Source organism: Brachyhypopomus gauderio, chromosome 1 (assembly GCF_052324685.1).
Source record: "Brachyhypopomus gauderio isolate BG-103 chromosome 1, BGAUD_0.2, whole genome shotgun sequence".
Classification (NCBI taxonomy): Eukaryota; Metazoa; Chordata; class Actinopteri; order Gymnotiformes; family Hypopomidae; genus Brachyhypopomus; species Brachyhypopomus gauderio.
Window position 1 is genome coordinate 13,347,996 of NC_135211.1, and position 16,744 is coordinate 13,364,739.

Consider the following 16,744-nt stretch of genomic DNA (forward strand, 5'->3'; position numbering starts at 1 on the left):
ATAATGAGAAAAAGAAAATTTGGGGAGAGAGAGAAAAAGACTGTAGCTACTTGTAGTTTTCCAGTATCCTATTGCCATTTGTATGCAATAAGGCAAAAAATACAGATTAAAATGGAGGCGCTTTAAAGAGCATAAATTGTCTTTAGCCCTCAGTGACATTAATTGGTGGAGGTGAACAACCAGTAAGTTGCAGGAGTTAGCCTTCTATGACAATGGCCTTCTGTGAGCAACATGACCCGCCCCAGTGGTTATCCAAAAACAGCGGAGGAAATAGCAGCATTAAAAGGCACGCCAGAGTACTTTTCACAAGTGAGAATATTGGTCGTGTTGGTCGGGTTAATACCCTAACCCCAGAGGTGTAAAACAATGCCTAGCGTTCATTGTTTTCTTAACCTTTCCCTTCCCAGCCATCAACTCCAAAGAGTTCAAGCTTTGTAGTTAGCTGAAGTTTTAAGTATTTTTGAATATTTGGACCCGTGTGGGTTTCAATGGCTCACATTCCTTTCCAGTAAGTATAAGTAATCTGTAACTACATTTACTTTTCATTTTACTTTCCATTTTATATTATTGTATGTGGCATTCAGCAACAGAACTTCCTTCAGTTTAATGTTTTATTAATAATAGTATTAACAGTAGTGTTGTAACATTGATGTGCACTTTTGCCTTTACAAACAGTAAATACTTTTCCAACATTTGTCATTTCTAAATCTCATTGAATCAGAACCACATGAAACAATTTCCACGCAAAATTAAGTGACTACAACCCAAGAGGGTTGTTAGTGTTACTAAGGGGATAACTGGTTGAAAACTATTTCCTACCCTGCTCAAACAGAACTGCATTTTTCCACCATCACCTCACCAATGCAATCAGACCTTCAGCCCCAGAGCCGCTGGGTATAACCTCATCAGCACAACCTGCGGTTTACACTGAGTTCAAACCCTGGAAAAGGTTTAAGTGGGTGGGGCAGGGTCTCTCATTCTGGCTTGGAACTAAACTGAAAACTGTAACCGAACTGCTTGGAACAAACTTCAAACGTGTCCCCACTGTCTCCCAGTGCTTTGTCCTCTGATCACCAACTCTCTCTCTCACTTTCATGATCAAGGCATGACTTTAAATCCAAAGAATTGTCTGAAAAATTGTCAGAATAGTGTTGATCTTGACATTTTTTTCTGACTATTGTGTCATGCAAGACACAAATTGATGACATGCTTGTAAATTAGTTCCTAAAACCCAAGACCAATTGATTTAATTTCTGATTTTGAGTGTGAAACAGGAAAGTTTTTTCCCTGAATCAACAACTACCCAGTGTTACCTTGCCTCTTCCAAAATCACCTCAGTTTTCTCAAATCAAAAACGCTTCAGGAATTCAATTTTTTTCCCTGATGTTAAGCAGGAATACCATTTTGTAATCAACAATCAGCAGGCCTCATAAAGTGCTTGGTGATTGACATCCATGACACCGTTTCGCATGAAGTCTTAAGGGACCAGTGGACATTTCGATGCACTCAAGAGCTCTTTTCATCAAAAAGGTCAAATGCTTGAAAGGCATCAGGCATCCCTCTCTCCGGCGAACCTGAAAACCCCAGCCTCAGGGGAAATGCGAAAGCTTCTTCACAAACCTGTGCAAGGAGGCTGACTTCCTTCAGGTGGTTGCCTTTCCTGCTCAGTGGCAGTCAAATGTTTGCTCCGCAGACTGGCTGGAGGAGGAGAAGAAGTGAAGACACTCTCTCCATTCCAATATGTGGAACCTTTCTTTTGAAGCGTATTCATACTCATGTTCTCATGCTGCATTTGGACTGCAAGAGGTTTCTGATATGTATTTGTCTTTACAAACTACCAGGAACAGATGTTATACTTTTTTTTTTTTTTTTACTACCAGTCATGGAACTGGGGAAGTTGACATGGTAGTATCAGCAAGCAATTGTAACCCTCAGATTAAATTTCTCATGCTTTCATTAGAACCATAACCCGCTCACAGCCGCTTTATGCTCAGTGCCTCCCTGCAGACAGGAAATGGGCTTTCTCTTACAGGGACCTTCTGTTAAAACTTCACATGATGTTTTTGGAGAGAGCTGAACATATTTATTTGACTTCCTGCTGGAATTGAACAGGGCATTGTGAGCAGTGGGTTACTAGAGCTCTGTGATAGTCCCAGAGCAGAGGGGAGAGAGCACCATTTCAATAGTCCCCATTTACACACAAGCACTTAACCCACTGCATATACCCTCACACACTCTCTTAATAGTGACTATTTTGTGCATCATAACCTCTCAGACATACAGCCGAATGTCAGACCTCACCTAACATCTTGTTAGTTCATTCAAAATGCTCCAGACAAGCACGTCACAAAAATAAATAAATAAAAAAGACCCGTTGTGAGCACACGTTCGGTTTATTCCAGCGAGCTTAATACTGCAGGGACAGAATTTACAGTGTCTTAATTCTCCAGCATAGGATAACTTGTCTCTAACTGTAGCTTACTAGTGTGATCATCCTTACTAGGGTGAAGGCTCAGAGAACAGTAAGAGTACTGCATTGTACAGTGTAGTGATAGGTAACCTTTAAAATGATCTGCATATAAATATATGTGCAAAAATGTGCCTTTGTTCGTTTCTTATTAACAATATATGAGTTCCATTCATTTAACATTGAATATAATTATCAATGTCATCTTTATTTTGGACAAATATCCCCTCCCCAAATCTTCATACGCAAAGTAAACATGGATTCCTGAAATTCTTAGAACTGAGTCCTTCTCTTCCATCCGTCTCTGCAGTGTGGAGGGTGGCACGTCATAACGGTTGCACAAATTTAAATGAGTATAAGATCAATTCACCCATAGCTTACACAGGCTGCAAGAGAGTTGAACCAGTCAGGGTTTTTATGAGAGCGTATGTGTTTTCTGAAGTGTGTGAATGTTTGGAGAAGAGAGTGCTTGAACACTATATCCTTATCCCAAGGAACAGAACTGGCATTCTTCTGTCTCTGCCCAACAGCTGATTAAAGTCTGCGTCCACATCTGAGGTCATTCCTATTAGCATCTTTCACATACCTGCATATGCGTTTGAACACTCCTCACAGTGTTCTGAGAGGGCCACAGGGCCAAAGAGCCTCAGTGACCTCAATTTTGAAGAGATAAATTAATTTAACTTCTGATCCTCCTCAATCTATTTGAATCGATGGGAGGTTTGCTTTAAATCACTGACTCATCTTTTTCTCTCATATATTTATTTATATAAACACCATTGTGTATCCAGTGTCTCATCTTTCCTTGCCTTCTGCTCTGACTGAAGATCAGCTGGTCATTCTGTACGGTCACATGATACACTGCCTGTCCTTATACCTCTAAATACAGCTGAGTATGTGAGCTGACTGGCCATAACTAGGGTTGCTGGGTTAGTCTGCCTCTGTGTGACAGGCTTAGCAGCACTAGTTAAACAATATTTCTAGTCAGCAAATATTTTTATTAACTGAACATGCAGTTTAACAACTGTACACACATATGCATGTTCAGTTAATAAAAATACAAAAGTGCATTGTCATCTATTTATTAATCTATTCTATTCATTCAGATAACAATTTACTTGTAAGTGCTGTAAATACTTAGTAAAAATCTCTTAATGGACTTGCCCCATGCTACCTATCTGAACTATTACATCCATATGTTCCATCTCGGTCCCTTAGATCAGCTGACCAGATGCTTTTAACTGTTCCAAAGACGCATCGCAAACTTAGAGGGGATAGAGCGTTTGCATGCATAGCTCCAAAGCTTTGGAATGAGTTACCGCAGTACATCAGGCACGCTACCTCACTCAGTGTTTTAAAACCCATCTAAAAACATATTTTTATGACTTGGCTTTTAAATCAGCATAATGACTCAGACTGTTTAACTGTTTGTGTTTGTTTTATATCTTTGTGTCATTTTAATTACTTTCCCTGTTCTCTGCTTTGTATTGTGTACAGCACTTTGGTCAGCTTTATTGTTGTTTTTAAAGTGCTTTTATAAATAAAGTGGTATGGTATGGTAAATGTTTGTGTGTGTCTAGATCTAAGATCTACTGGAATTGTATGTGCTTAGAACTGAGCCAGATCTAATTGAACTGGGTTGGTATGCATCCTCACAACTAATTTCCGCATCTGTTTCTGTGCTACACACGCTAACACACACAAAGGCCGTTTGTTTTACTCTGTAGTAGATATTGTATTGATACCGAGGAGATTATTACATGATGGCATGTGATAAGGAATGACTCTTGCTTTCCAGACCTCCCTCACAGACAGCGGACCACCAGCACAAAGCACAATCAGAACTAAAGTCGTATGCCAGTTACATCTGCAGATAAGAATATGAACGCTGTACCAAACAAGCTAACTACACACCACTATCAGCAACGCAACCACTGGCAGGATTTGACAGCATGGGCAGACGTAGCACTTCATAATGGCTCTGTTGTCCTGGCCTGACCCACTCAGCAACATACTCACAAGAGCTCAAATAGAAAACACATGTGAAAGGTGGGCTCCTGAGAATCTTTGAACAAAGGTACTTTTGTAAGGTAAAGCCAGAGGTTGCTAGATAACAGTAATAGATTAGGTCAGTTGCTGTATTTCAAGAAGACAGGGCCTGTTAGTTATTCTGCTCGAATTCACATGGTATTCAAACCTGCCCCTGTTGCCCTGAAGTGGACACGAAGAGGCTGGGGTTAATCTTCCACTCTGTCCTGTCCTTGGGTCCTGATATCTTTTGCCTCCTATACAGGGGTTTTATGCATGGTAGCCTCCAGCACCTACTGCATTTTATTCTCTTACAGCTAATTAAGTGTAGGCCTATGTATTTTTTCCCGTTTGTACATCTATATTACATGTAAACTAAATTACACTACCATAATTTTTGATGCACTTTAAATAATTATTGTCTATAAATACAAGTGGCCGACTCCTTAGGAACATGCGACTTACAGTATTTACATTTCACTGGAGAGCCATTAGACGGTAAACATAGAAAGTATCCGTAGCAACAAGTGGCTTTGCAGAGAACAAGGCAGAGCTGTCCTTTGACCATATCCTTACATCTGCTGAAATGCACTTTTATTCTGTTCACTCCTTCTGCAATGAGTGGACTCATCTTGCATTAGTATTTGTGTTTGTTTTTTTTTTTTGCGAACAAAACAACACTGGAAGTTACAGTTTATTTTAAAGGGGGGGCGTCGTGGTTACGTGCGTTTTTCGTGTAGACCTGCACTCTGACGGTGCTCCATGGGGATCCTTGTTAGTGCAAGGGAGTGTTGACCTTGCTATTTATAAAATGCTCTATTCATAAGTGGAATAGAGGCCCACTGTGGCTGCACCTAGCCACACTCGGACTGTGTGGGAGGGAGCAGGAGCAAGAGGATGACAAGCAAAAGCAGGAAAACCTAAAACACCAAATACTATACTGACATCAGTCGCAGGCTCCGTTTCCCAGTCAAGAATCTTTGGCCCATGCTGCGTGTGGTTACTCACCCAGTGGCGTCCCCAGCATGTGACATGCAGCAGGGTTGCCATGTGCTTCCGACCAGTTCCTTATTTTTATGCATCAGATGAACAAGTTTTTAAGTTACTAAATCCCTGAAACTAAAAGTATCTACTTAGATCACGGTACATTAGCTGCTACTATTTTACATGAGTGAGCAACATTCGTTGTTGTAACAATTATAGCACTGTTATAACCCTTATAACCCGTCGACATGCCCCCCCCCCCCCCCCGAAACACTAGTAAACCAACTTGTATTTAAGAAAGACCGCCAACATTGTTGTTTGTGTATATATACACAATTGTATTTCACATGACTATGTGTAAACTTTCAGTTTAACATTTATCACTTCGTGGCAATGTCACCATGACCGGTCATCATGTCCGCAGTGTTTAAAAACCAAACAAATCAAAAGAAAGCGTCTTAAGCGACATAAACAAGCGAAGTCCCTACTCGAGTATATTTCAAATATTCAACCATTAAGTTCTTTCCATCGATTTGGCAACCAGCCCCGCTGGTTTTGGTGACGCGGGGCTCCAGGAAGAGGTAGCGCTGCACAGGTTCAGACCTTCATAGCCAAAAAGGTAGGTCACAAAACCGCTCAAGTGTCAAACGACCAGAAACAAACGGACCGTTATGAATATCAACAAGAGGCAAAAACATCGTGAGTCAGCTTTGACCGTAGCTACAACCGACAGCCCTGGCTAGCTACCCTTAATAACCAGATAAGACTGTCAGTTAGCTTGGTTAGCTCGCTAGCCAACGACAACAACGCTCAGTTGGTAGCTGGGCCGAGCTCGGTTAGCTCGGTTAGCCAGCGAGCTAACCTGCTGTCTAGTTTTTGTCAAGACTTTTCCTTGTTTTTTTATTTCACTTAAACAAGAACATATACATTGACGAAACACTACAATATCTGATGTTTGTGCCGTTGTGTGAGCTTGCTGGGTTTAGATAGCATTCTGAAACTGAAGAAACCGACATGAATTTCAAAAGCAACTTTCTCTCTCTCCGCCCAGTAACGTGTGTTCTTGTGTAGGTGACCTGTCTGCAGTTAGTACCTCTGTTGGTACTTCATGTTAACATTGTCTAGCTTTTACTATATTTTCATGAACGAGCTCCATCATTTCACCACTCCATGAATGAATCTCCATCTAGTGGTTGTAGCTCAAAGCCGGATTAGATACGAATCTTTTGGAAATTTGTAACATGTCACTTATTTTTAATACACAATGGATTTTTTTACGACTAATAAGATGTTCTAATATTCTGATAACATAAATCGGTATCACCTGGTGTGAAGTTACAATACAAAGTGTTTATAGAGAGATTCGGCTCATTTCTCTCCCTTTCCCCCATTTCTTCCTCTCTCTGACTACTATAGATGGCGTGCAGTGATACTCATAAATCTTTCCCTGAAGATCCCAGTGGCAACAATTCAACTACCAGCTGTGCAATGGCTATAGAGAAGGACTGTTACATGAGTCCCACGGAGAACCCCTCCACCCTTAGTGTATCATCCACCCTTCAACCAGACCAGCAGGGATATGATGTCGATTTTGACCCCCCACTGGAAAACAAGTATGAGTGTCCCATTTGCCTGTTGGGTCTTAGGTCAGCTGTGCAGACACCCTGTGGCCATCGATTCTGTAATAGCTGTATTAAAAAATCCATCAGGTAAGCTACTTTACAATCTTACATAACAGTCTCGTGTTACAGTCTTTTTTTAATGGTCAAAAATGAGTTTGTGGTTCTGAAACGGAGGCTGACATGAGTTCATGGTTCTGTGGCTGCTATGCCAGGGATCCGGGTCTTTGGTCTAGTGTTTACGTCTCGTCAGACCTGGGTTCGAGTTCTGGGTTGGGTGGCTGCCTTCAGCCTTTGTCACAAATTCAAAAGTAAATCTTGTTAATAGTACATTGAACAAACTCATTGAAGATAATAAATAATTCTGTGTTGAAAGCTGTTATGTTTCCTGTTAGTAACAAGGTTTATCTGTGCAACTGTGCCTTGAGCTCTTAAGGCTTATGGAGCCTTATCACCAGAGGGAAGAATAAAGCACAGTGTCTTTAGGGTTTCAGTTTAGATTAGACTTAGATTTTTTGTCACGTCAACAAAGAATAGGGCTAAACAAAACAGTATAGGCTACCTCTGTAAGCTTTAAATGTCTTCTTAATCTTTTCATTAGGGACACAGGGCAGAAATGTCCAGTTGACAATGAAGTGCTCACAGAAGACCAGCTTTTCCCAGATAACTTTGCCAAGCGAGAAATTCTGTCTCTCACTGTGCGCTGCCGTAACTTTGGATGTGACGAGAAAATGGAACTTAGGCACTTGGAGGTAAATTCCCATCATTATGGTGCTTTATGCTGCCTGTTGCCAGGACTGGTGATGTAATTGGTTCACCAGTGCGTACTCTGCACTGTCTACAAAAAAGCACTAAGAGAAGCCAGGCCCTCTGGTGATACCATGGAAAAATGAGGTTTAAAGACAACCACACAAGGGTTTAAATAGCACTGTTTGCGTCACGTTTCTGCATCCTTATGATGTGTGCACGTGTGTCTTCTCCCCCCCGTGCAGGAACACACGATGGTCTGTAAGTTTGCAACACTGCCCTGTGATCAGTGCCAGGAATCTGTGCGGAAGAGTGAGCTGGAAAACCACAAAGCTCTGGAGTGTTTACGCCGCCTGGTCACTTGCCCTGACTGTGCAGACAGGGTCGCCTATGCTGACAAACAGGTGATTAGACTTGTGAACGCCAGCTTCTCTGGGGGCACAATGATTTGGCTCAGTCTAACCCCTTGTGAATCTGAAAAGAGTAGCAGATAATTGTGTGCTTTTTAGATCATACAGTCAGACGACCATCTTTAACGGTCACGTGTGTCTTTCCTCCCAGTTTCATGAGCAAGTGTGTCCCTTTGCAAATATAATATGTGACTACTGTGACATGGAGCTCGTTCGGGATCAGGTGAGCAAAACGTGTCCACAAGAATTCATGCCGGCATGTTTGCTCAGACACATTTCACAGAGTTTGATGCAAGTGAATCTTATCAAGTCATCTATAATAATGTATGTCTTGGTTTCAGTTGATGTCACACTGTGACACAGACTGCGTGAAAGCGCCTGTTGCCTGTACTTTCAGTATGTTCGGTTGTCGAGAAAAGGTAAAAAACCTGTGTCACAAACAGTCCATATCAGCCTTACCTAATTTGGAGCTTACAGCAATGATTTCTGGGAACTGCTGAATGAGCGTCTTGTCTCCTATATTGTTGTCCCAGATGGCTAGAAGCGAACTGGCCCTTCACATGCAGCAGTTCACACAGATGCACATGCGATGCATGGCCGACTTCCTGCGCGGCCAGACGCTCAACGGCTGTCTGCTCGCGCCGTCCGCCGAGCCGGCGTCCTCTCCGGCTGGCGAGCGCGGGGCCTCCGGCCGGCCGGGGGAGCCGTGCCAGTGCGGTCAGCAGCTGCAGCAGATGCGGGAGACGGTTCTGGAGCTGGAGGGACGGCTGGTGCGTCAGGACCACCAGCTGCGTGAGCTGAGCATCCGCAACGAGACCCAGCAGACCCAGCTGATGGAGCTGCGCAAGAAGCTGGCCCTGCTGGAGGAGTCCACGCACGAGCTGGAGGCCCAGCAGTACCAGGGCGTCTACGTGTGGCGCCTGGACAGCTTCTCCGCCCACCTCCGCAACCAGGAGACGGGCCACCCCGTGGTGCTCCACAGCCCGCCCTTCTACACGGGCCGGCCGGGCTACAAACTCTGCCTGCGGCTGCACCTGCAGACGCCCAGCGCGCCACGCTGCTCCAACTACATCTCGCTGTTCGTGCACACAATGCAGGGGGAGTTTGACAGCCAGCTCTCCTGGCCCCTCCAGGGCACCATCCGGCTGGCCGTGCTGGACCAGGAAGAGGGGCAGCACCACATCGAGGTGATGGAGACTAAGCCGGACCTCCAGGCCTTCCAGAGGCCCACCGTGCAGCGCAACCCCAAAGGCTTCGGCTACGTCACCTTCATGCCGCTGCAGGCCCTCCGGCAAAGGAGCTTTGTGAAAGACGATGTGCTGCTGGTGCGCTGTGAGGTCACGCCGCGGTTCGACACCAGCCTCAGGAGGGAGGGGGTGCAGCCTCGAGGCTCCGAGCCCTCGCTTTGAGTCCGTCCCACGCTCTCCACTTCACTTCCCACAAGTTCTCACGGACACACTTTGGTTATATAAAACATTCAGGCAGATGTTTTAAAGTTCAGTTTTGTTTTACGTCGTGTCTTCAGTGTGTACGCAATGTGTCTTACCAAGAGACTATTTTTATAACAGTATAACAGTAATAGTTTTGAACTGCTGTGCATCGTTAATTCATAAATTTCAGCAGCTGATACTTTTTAGCTAATCTGTACTGCTAAGCAGGTGATTAATATTAAGCAATTCAAGCTAATAGCACAGGACATGTTGGGGTGTTGGTTGCCAATGTGTAAGTACTGTCATCATGATCAGACAGCTTAGAGTTGCGCTCATCTAGGAAGTCATTGTTAAATGACTTCTTATTAGTTCTTTGTGAATATTTTATAATATTGACCATGGATGGAACAGTGCTCATACACCAACCCAATAGAGATTATTTTCTGTCTGACAGGATTACCATGTAGGCAGCATGTCAGAAATGCTCTCAGCATCTCAGCTTTTGCAACAGGCTGGCGGCATGAAGTGCGAAACCTGTCATTCCAGTATTATTGGTGTGGGTTTGTGTTTGTTTGTTTGTTTGTTTGTTTGTTTGGAGGTTCACTCCAGTTCACTGACCAATTTGGGCAATAGAAGGCTAATTTTGGAGCTTCAAGATTCATTCATGCTCTTTATCTTTTGTGCTAAGGTGCTCCATTTAAGAAAAATGTCACATGTCATTTCTAAAGTGGGTATCCATCTTGATGAGTGTACCTCACTGGAAAGAGGAGGTGGTGAAGAACACGTGGTGCACTTACTAGAGTTTTAGGGCATTTGATAAGGTGGAACTATTTCATAACACCCCTGTCTTTTGTTCCTTCTTGGTCAGATCTGATATTAAAGCATTTTCTTTTCTTTGAAGATGTTATGTGCAACTGTATCTAAGTAATCTAGAGGAGAATGTGCAGTCTGCAAAAACCTCAAGTTTTAAAGACCAATTTATTCCCATTTCACATAAAATCACAGTGTCTAGTTAGACTTTTAATTAATGCCAAAAAAATAATAAAATGCTTTGATTATTAAAAAACTTATGAGGTAAGCCATGCCCAGCAATAAAACCTTTTCAGCATGGCATTGTATTGTACACAATGTGTACAATAGCGACACTGGATCATTATATAATCTGATATGGGGAGAAAATTTACCTAAAATTCACTGACTTCACTATTTTTTCAGATACTTTGATTTTCAGCTATGTGTAAAACCAATAAAGATTTTAATACCTAAATAATTAAGAAATGTGCAAGTTTATCCTTTCATGATTTGTTGATTGGTCAATCCTTAAAGTTTCGGGTTTACAAAGTCAAAACATCACATTTAACTCAAAATGTGTGACTGACTTGAAAGACATTTTCTCTCCTCATATCCTCACTGGTCCCACAGTTAACATTGTGTGTTAACCCACAATGCATCCTTCCACTAACAGACAGAAGATGCATGTCAGCCATGTCAGACAGATCATCAGCCATGCTGTGGCATCGCAGGCCACAACCCCTTTTCTCCAGATATGTCTCTCCTTCCTCTTCCGTTAAAGGTGACAGAAGAGACCCTTCTGAAATATGTTGTGTAATCCTTATCTCTGGTTGATTGAGATGTCTGGTTTCTCTGGCATCTTCTTTGTAGCCTGGAGGAGTGACAGAGAAGGTTTGGTAACAGAATATCACTGGTAAGGTGTGACCCATCTCCATCATTATTCCCTAGATGTAAACATGTAAGCTGCTTCATGTTACATTTGTTCTTGCAGTTCCACAGATAGGGAGAAACCACCATCTCAAGCATCTTCTCAAGCCGGTAGTATTCCATTGAGGACCCTCTGGGATCATGGACTCCCTGAGCACACACACAAAGCACATAGTCACTAATAAAGTGGACACAGCTGATGCCTAATCTGTGTGTGTGTGTGCAAGAAACATTCTTACCTGTAGGACCAGCAGCATCTGTGTGATGGCTGTGGGAAGCAGAGGCAGACTGGTGGGTAGGAGGTCTTCTACAGGAAGCCTCATCAGGACCAGATCCCTGAAGCCCAGCAGGGCCATCTGCCTCACTGTCAGCTCCTGGCCCTCAAGAGGAGCCGTGGGAATAGAAGCAAAGGTAGGATACTTATCTCCTTACCTCACGCTCTTATAATCCCTTTGGGAGCCATGCTTAAGTTGTGCTTCTTAAAGCTACAGGCCTCTGTATGGTACTAATGTCAGTGCAAATGTAATAAAAAAAATGCTCATATTTTCTGGGGCAGTTGCATGTTGCACATTTGTTGCATGTTGTTCTATGCATTTACCTGCAATGGATAGAAGATAGCTTGCAGAGCGGGAAGGGTCTCAGAGAAAAATCTCAGCCATTCGTTAGCCAAGAGAAAGAGCTGACGTTCCCCTTTTGAGAAATGAAACATGTCATGCAAACAAACTTGGAGAACAAGTACTGTAAATGTGTTGGGGCTCGGTACTTGCCTTCATGTTGAACCTGCTCAAAAATAAACAGAAAGCCTTTATTCAGAAGCTGATTCTGTAACCAAGAAAACAGAAGATCTTAAGAGTGAAAGGCGCCAGGCTTTCCCATGAAATGATCACATTAAGGCCACAGCACTGTTTGAATGAGATTATTTGAAATCGCTGTACCATGCCAAAGTGACAACTGTGCGAAAATAAGTAAATAAAATACAATAGACAAAGAGGAGAATATTGTGTTCTCAGCTTCTACGCTGAGCCTTCTTCAGCTAGAGCTGGAGTGTACCTGAAAATACTCTTTGATGAACGACCCCATCTCTGTCTTTAGAAGCCATCTGTCAAAATGAAGAAGGCCCATGTGAGGGTTAGTGAGGCTTTGTGCCGTTTGTGCCACATATCCACCAACCAGCCACTCTGTAGAACCACCTCCACTGCTTCTCTTCACAGCCAGGTTAATGGGTGCACCTATAGTGCATTTGTAGGTGCACAGTTACAGATTTTTCTGCCCACAAGGCACCCACTCACTGGCTATTTGTAGGGTCTGGCACACACATTTCCACATAGCAGCAGTTCTGTTGTCTCTGACACTGACCACTGATGTGAATTTGAAGATTTTGTGCATGGTAAAAGATGAGTACTAGTTAACTACACCTTTATGTTTTTTATATACAATATAAAAACAATATAAAAGTAATATAGTGGGCAATGATGCTTATATATGGTATAAACATGACATTTTTCTGTGTGTGTGTCATTCATGCATGGCTAGTTTATTGTATGTACCTTATGCTCTCATTTAAGCAGTAGAGTTCATTCATCTGAAGCTCCCTTCCCTGAAACACCTTGATGACTGCAGAATAGATACTAAAACAAAACACAGAATTCACAACCATCATTAACTCAGAATTCACACGGGCTAGATGAAAACAGATTACTTTAGACAACATTTGCTTGCCTAGTTATTCCAATTGCATTTATCGGTGATTGAGTGTAAGATCTGATCTCTACCTGTTCATGTCACTGACACTGGAGCTATGCAGCATGCTGGGGGCGGGTTGTAGTTGAGAGAGGGTGGGTAAATGGGTGGAGCTCTGGTTGCAGGTTTGCTGCTGATTGGACCACATCCTCGGTCCAGACGAAGACCAGTGTTCAGACGCGGCCAGGAACCATGCGCCATCAGAGGGATAACACAGACATTTGGACCACTAGTTATTGAGTCCACGAGGTTAACCTGCATCTTGGTCATCAGTCAGAGTAGGAAGATGAGAGAATTCTCAGGTGTTCATGGCCTTGTGAAAATAGGCAGGTTGGCAAGCTCCACTTTGTCAACTTCCTGTGGTGCACCAGTTTCCTGCAACCAGGGCTGTATAGTGTATACTTCCGTTTATGCTGTATACTGATTAACTAAACAAAACGTACCTCTCAGCAGAGGCACGCGCAAGGACTAATGAGAGAAAGTACAGTGGGCCTGTCGAGCATATGACCTGTTTTAGCATTCTCACAAGAACAAGGTAGTTATAGAGTTGTGCTAAGCAATTATACAACACCAAGCAAAGACATATGCCACAAATAAAACTATTCATTCAGAAATTGCACATAACAATTAGTGATAGTTTTTGCTTACTAGCTGAGTGGTGGATTTGACTGAAGGTGTCCTAAGATTGTTCTATAACAGAGTGACATGGTCAGAAAACAGTACAGTATGTTTAAAGAATCAAACTGTAGTGAATAATCCACTGAGGTATTCATTATCCAACGATGAATGTATTCCAATGACAGAACAACCCTTAAAGTGTTTTATTTTCACTATTGAAACATGAGCCGAACGATTTATGCAACTCGGATTAAATTACAGCAAACAGAGTACATACCAAGCTGTTAGCAGCAGGTGGTCACAACTTCGTGTTAAGTTCCCACATTCCTTTTATTAGCGTTGTGTCTTCAAAAAGTTGGACTCAGGATTTCTGATGATTAAGAGGTCTGATGAATAAGAGACGACAAGTACATCCTGACAAGATGTTTAACCCTGTAACTGTTCAGTGGGTCTATCCCAGGCAGCGCTGTAAGCCAAACTCTTTCACCCTTTTCATGCTGGTAGTTTTTCTTTTTCTTTTTTTCCCCCCCATTTTTTTTTTTTACTTGCCTCAGTTACTGATTCATTAACTGTACTGGTCATTCATTAATATTGTGTTGTCAGAGCTCAACGCTCTGGATAGACATATTAATAATAGCAGGGGTGCAGGAAAGCTGTTTCCAATGCATGTTTGGAGGTAAAGACAGGTTGGTAAAGAGAGGTTTGATGAGTTCTACAGCAGTCGTTTACAACAGTCATTAATTTAAAGAAGGAAGCCTGGAAGTGGGAGTGGAGGTCTAATCACAGCCAGAATGGCAGGAGTGACAACGTGACAAGTGCTTGTGTGAAACAAACGCATTGTTTACTATTAAAACCATTTATATTACTATTATTTAATTCACGGATATACCAGAAAAAAGCATTACAGTCAAATCACAAACATCATTGACTAATCTTAGTAGACAGCACAATAACTACAGGACTTTAAATATTAGATTTAAATTTAAAAGAATTTTAAAAACAACCATAAATAGCTCAGACACAGAAAGGCAGTGCATTAATCTAAACATAGGCACATTTTTATGTTGGGTGGATGGAATCTGTGTTACTAAATCTGCTTTAGCAAAAAATGTAGTATTGTCCTAAAAGTAGCTGAATACACAGCCAGCGCCTGTGAGTCTGAGCCGCTGCTATTCATCAGTGGAAGGCGGGTTGGTGGAGGTGCCACGTCCTGGATGGCCTCCTGAACCCTCGTTCCTCGGGGAGCCCCGCTGAAGGGTGTTCGCTCTGCCTGCCCTGGACCCTGCGGACCAGACGGATGTGACGTTAGCTTCCGTCATGAGGAGGGATGCTGGATTGGGTACCGGGGGCCAAGGGCCAAGGTCTGGACCTACGTGGGGCTCGGGGAGCGTCCCTGTCACACTTCAGCGTGCTCTTGTCGAAACACTCGGCGATCCAGGACAACACCTCCCCGCAGTACTTCACCTAAAGGTCAAGAGCGTTACCGTTAGTGGAGTTCAACCCCTGCCCTCGTCCCGGCACACCCTCCGCACCCCCTCCTCCCGCACTTCACCTCGGTCTCCACAGACGCCATGCGTTTCTCTTGCTCTTTAAACCTTCCCACGATCCTCAACAGGCTTTGTACCCTGAAACATGATGGCACGGTGAGCACAGTAGCGGCGCAGAAGCAGCTGAGACGTTGCGGGAGGCGGTGGGGAGGACGCTCACTTTGAGGACGTGCTCCTGAGTCTCTGCTCACTGCTCTCCAGGTGATGCCTCTCCAGCCTGGCCAGGTAGTTCTCCTTCTGCACCGTCTCCCACGTCATCAGCTTCTGGTCCAGCCCTGCTGGCATCTCCCTCTCTGAACAATAAACGCAAGTCTAACGTGAGATTTAAAATAGTCTCCTCCCGTTTCTTCTTTCTGTCTCTTTTAATAACTTACATTATTTAGGGATGCTGCAAACAAGAAAGGTATACATAAACGTGAACATAAAATATAAATGACCCAGGTCCTCGATTTTTGGCTCTGCCTTTTCGAAGAGGCTGAAGAAGAGCTGGAACAGGTGGCTGATGATGATGAAGGGCGGGGCCAGTGCGGGCCGGCTGTGGTACTCTACGATCAGATTATATCGCTGAAACTTCCAGAAGATATCCGTGTTCCCCTGCACCACTTGGAATGTGTAGCTGCAGCGAGAGAAAACGGAGGCAGCCGTGAAACTCAGACAACGGGCAACTTTATTGGGACCCGAAAGGTTGAGTTAGTTCTTGCCTTTGTTTAGCTCTCTTAAGTTCATACTCATCTGATTAACTCTATATCGTGAGGCTAACAATCAAAGTGATTTGATTTCAAACCAGCTCTGACCTGAACATTGCGATGAGTAAGTTGAGAAGCAAAACATTAGTGACCAGTAAATAGATGACCAGCAGAAGGATGACCAGCCAGTTGGCGTAGATGTTAGGACAGGGTGGCAGGATGCCTGTGATGATCTCCTGCAGATCCATGGTGCAGTTCTGGGCCTGCATTTTAGCAGCTGAGGACACAGACATGGAGCAGTGGTGGCATGATTAACATGTCGCCATCTTGTGGTAGTTGATCTAACAGCTTTAGGTAAATAACAGTAGGAAAAGCCACACAACTTAATTCCACTGTAACTAATATCATTAACAAATTTGCAGATATTTGTCTTAAGATATATTGTCAAAATTATAATTTTACTAAAACCCTTTTCCCCCTATTGCTTGGCTGAAAGCTGATGTCAAATACAATTATTATTTCAAATGCACAATATATTTGATAAATAACAGCAAGCACCTTTTCGTTTTACAGTAAATAAATCCCACAATCAGAATGTCTTACCGTCGATCTCCTCTAGGGGGATCTGTCCAAATATGTGCAGATAAGGGCGGTACAGGACCCTGCGGAAGACCCAGTCCAGCCGTGGGTCGTTGGGATGCAGCAGTGCCTGGGTAGCCACCCCATATGCAATCAGCCACACACTCAGG

The 16,744-nt window shown here is 43.3% G+C and overlaps 3 protein-coding genes across 7 annotated transcripts in view; 1 reads left to right on the forward strand and 2 right to left on the reverse strand.

The window, feature by feature from the left end:
* Positions 1 to 5,856: 5,856 nt before the first annotated feature.
* Positions 5,857 to 10,585, forward strand: traf6 (TNF receptor-associated factor 6). Of its 2 annotated transcripts, none has more exons than XM_076997890.1 (7): positions 5,857 to 6,098; positions 6,896 to 7,188; positions 7,700 to 7,850; positions 8,091 to 8,249; positions 8,407 to 8,478; positions 8,597 to 8,674; positions 8,789 to 10,585. In XM_076997890.1, the coding sequence occupies exons 2-7, from the start codon at positions 6,896 to 6,898 to the stop codon at positions 9,662 to 9,664; spliced, it is 1,629 nt and encodes a 542-aa protein (XP_076854005.1). In that variant the 5' UTR covers positions 5,857 to 6,098; the 3' UTR covers positions 9,665 to 10,585. The 2 variants fall into 2 exon arrangements, with proteins under 2 accessions (XP_076854005.1, XP_076854014.1); XM_076997899.1 differs by having other exon boundaries at positions 6,037 to 6,178.
* A 59-nt stretch (positions 10,586 to 10,644) lies between these two features.
* On the reverse strand, positions 10,645 to 14,046 carry LOC143509307 (proline-rich protein 5-like). Of its 3 annotated transcripts, XM_076997919.1 has the most exons (9): positions 13,793 to 14,046; positions 13,177 to 13,293; positions 12,952 to 13,032; positions 12,455 to 12,503; positions 12,172 to 12,226; positions 12,003 to 12,094; positions 11,644 to 11,784; positions 11,455 to 11,554; positions 10,645 to 11,348 (listed from the first exon to the last, which is right to left on the reverse strand). In XM_076997919.1, the coding sequence occupies exons 2-9, from the start codon at positions 13,290 to 13,292 to the stop codon at positions 11,047 to 11,049; spliced, it is 936 nt and encodes a 311-aa protein (XP_076854034.1). In that variant the 5' UTR covers position 13,293; positions 13,793 to 14,046; the 3' UTR covers positions 10,645 to 11,046. The 3 variants fall into 3 exon arrangements, with proteins under 3 accessions (XP_076854034.1, XP_076854044.1, XP_076854027.1); XM_076997929.1 differs by lacking the exon at positions 13,793 to 14,046 and having other exon boundaries at positions 11,644 to 11,778; positions 13,177 to 13,310; XM_076997912.1 differs by lacking the exon at positions 13,793 to 14,046 and having other exon boundaries at positions 13,177 to 13,310.
* Positions 14,047 to 14,640: 594 nt separating this feature from the next.
* trpm5 (transient receptor potential cation channel, subfamily M, member 5) overlaps positions 14,641 to 16,744 on the reverse strand; it is a 13,955-nt gene continuing 11,851 nt past the window's right edge. For both annotated transcript variants that reach the window (XM_076997867.1, XM_076997877.1), the window contains exons 20-26: positions 16,599 to 16,744; positions 16,104 to 16,272; positions 15,747 to 15,925; positions 15,470 to 15,602; positions 15,315 to 15,387; positions 15,136 to 15,226; positions 14,641 to 15,044 (exon numbers count right to left, since the gene is read on the reverse strand). The exon at positions 16,599 to 16,744 is cut by the window's right edge and continues 29 nt beyond it. In XM_076997867.1, coding sequence (XP_076853982.1) covers positions 14,932 to 15,044; positions 15,136 to 15,226; positions 15,315 to 15,387; positions 15,470 to 15,602; positions 15,747 to 15,925; positions 16,104 to 16,272; positions 16,599 to 16,744 — 904 coding nt within the window. In that variant the 3' untranslated portion in view covers positions 14,641 to 14,931. The remainder of the gene's footprint in view (positions 15,045 to 15,135; positions 15,227 to 15,314; positions 15,388 to 15,469; positions 15,603 to 15,746; positions 15,926 to 16,103; positions 16,273 to 16,598) is intronic.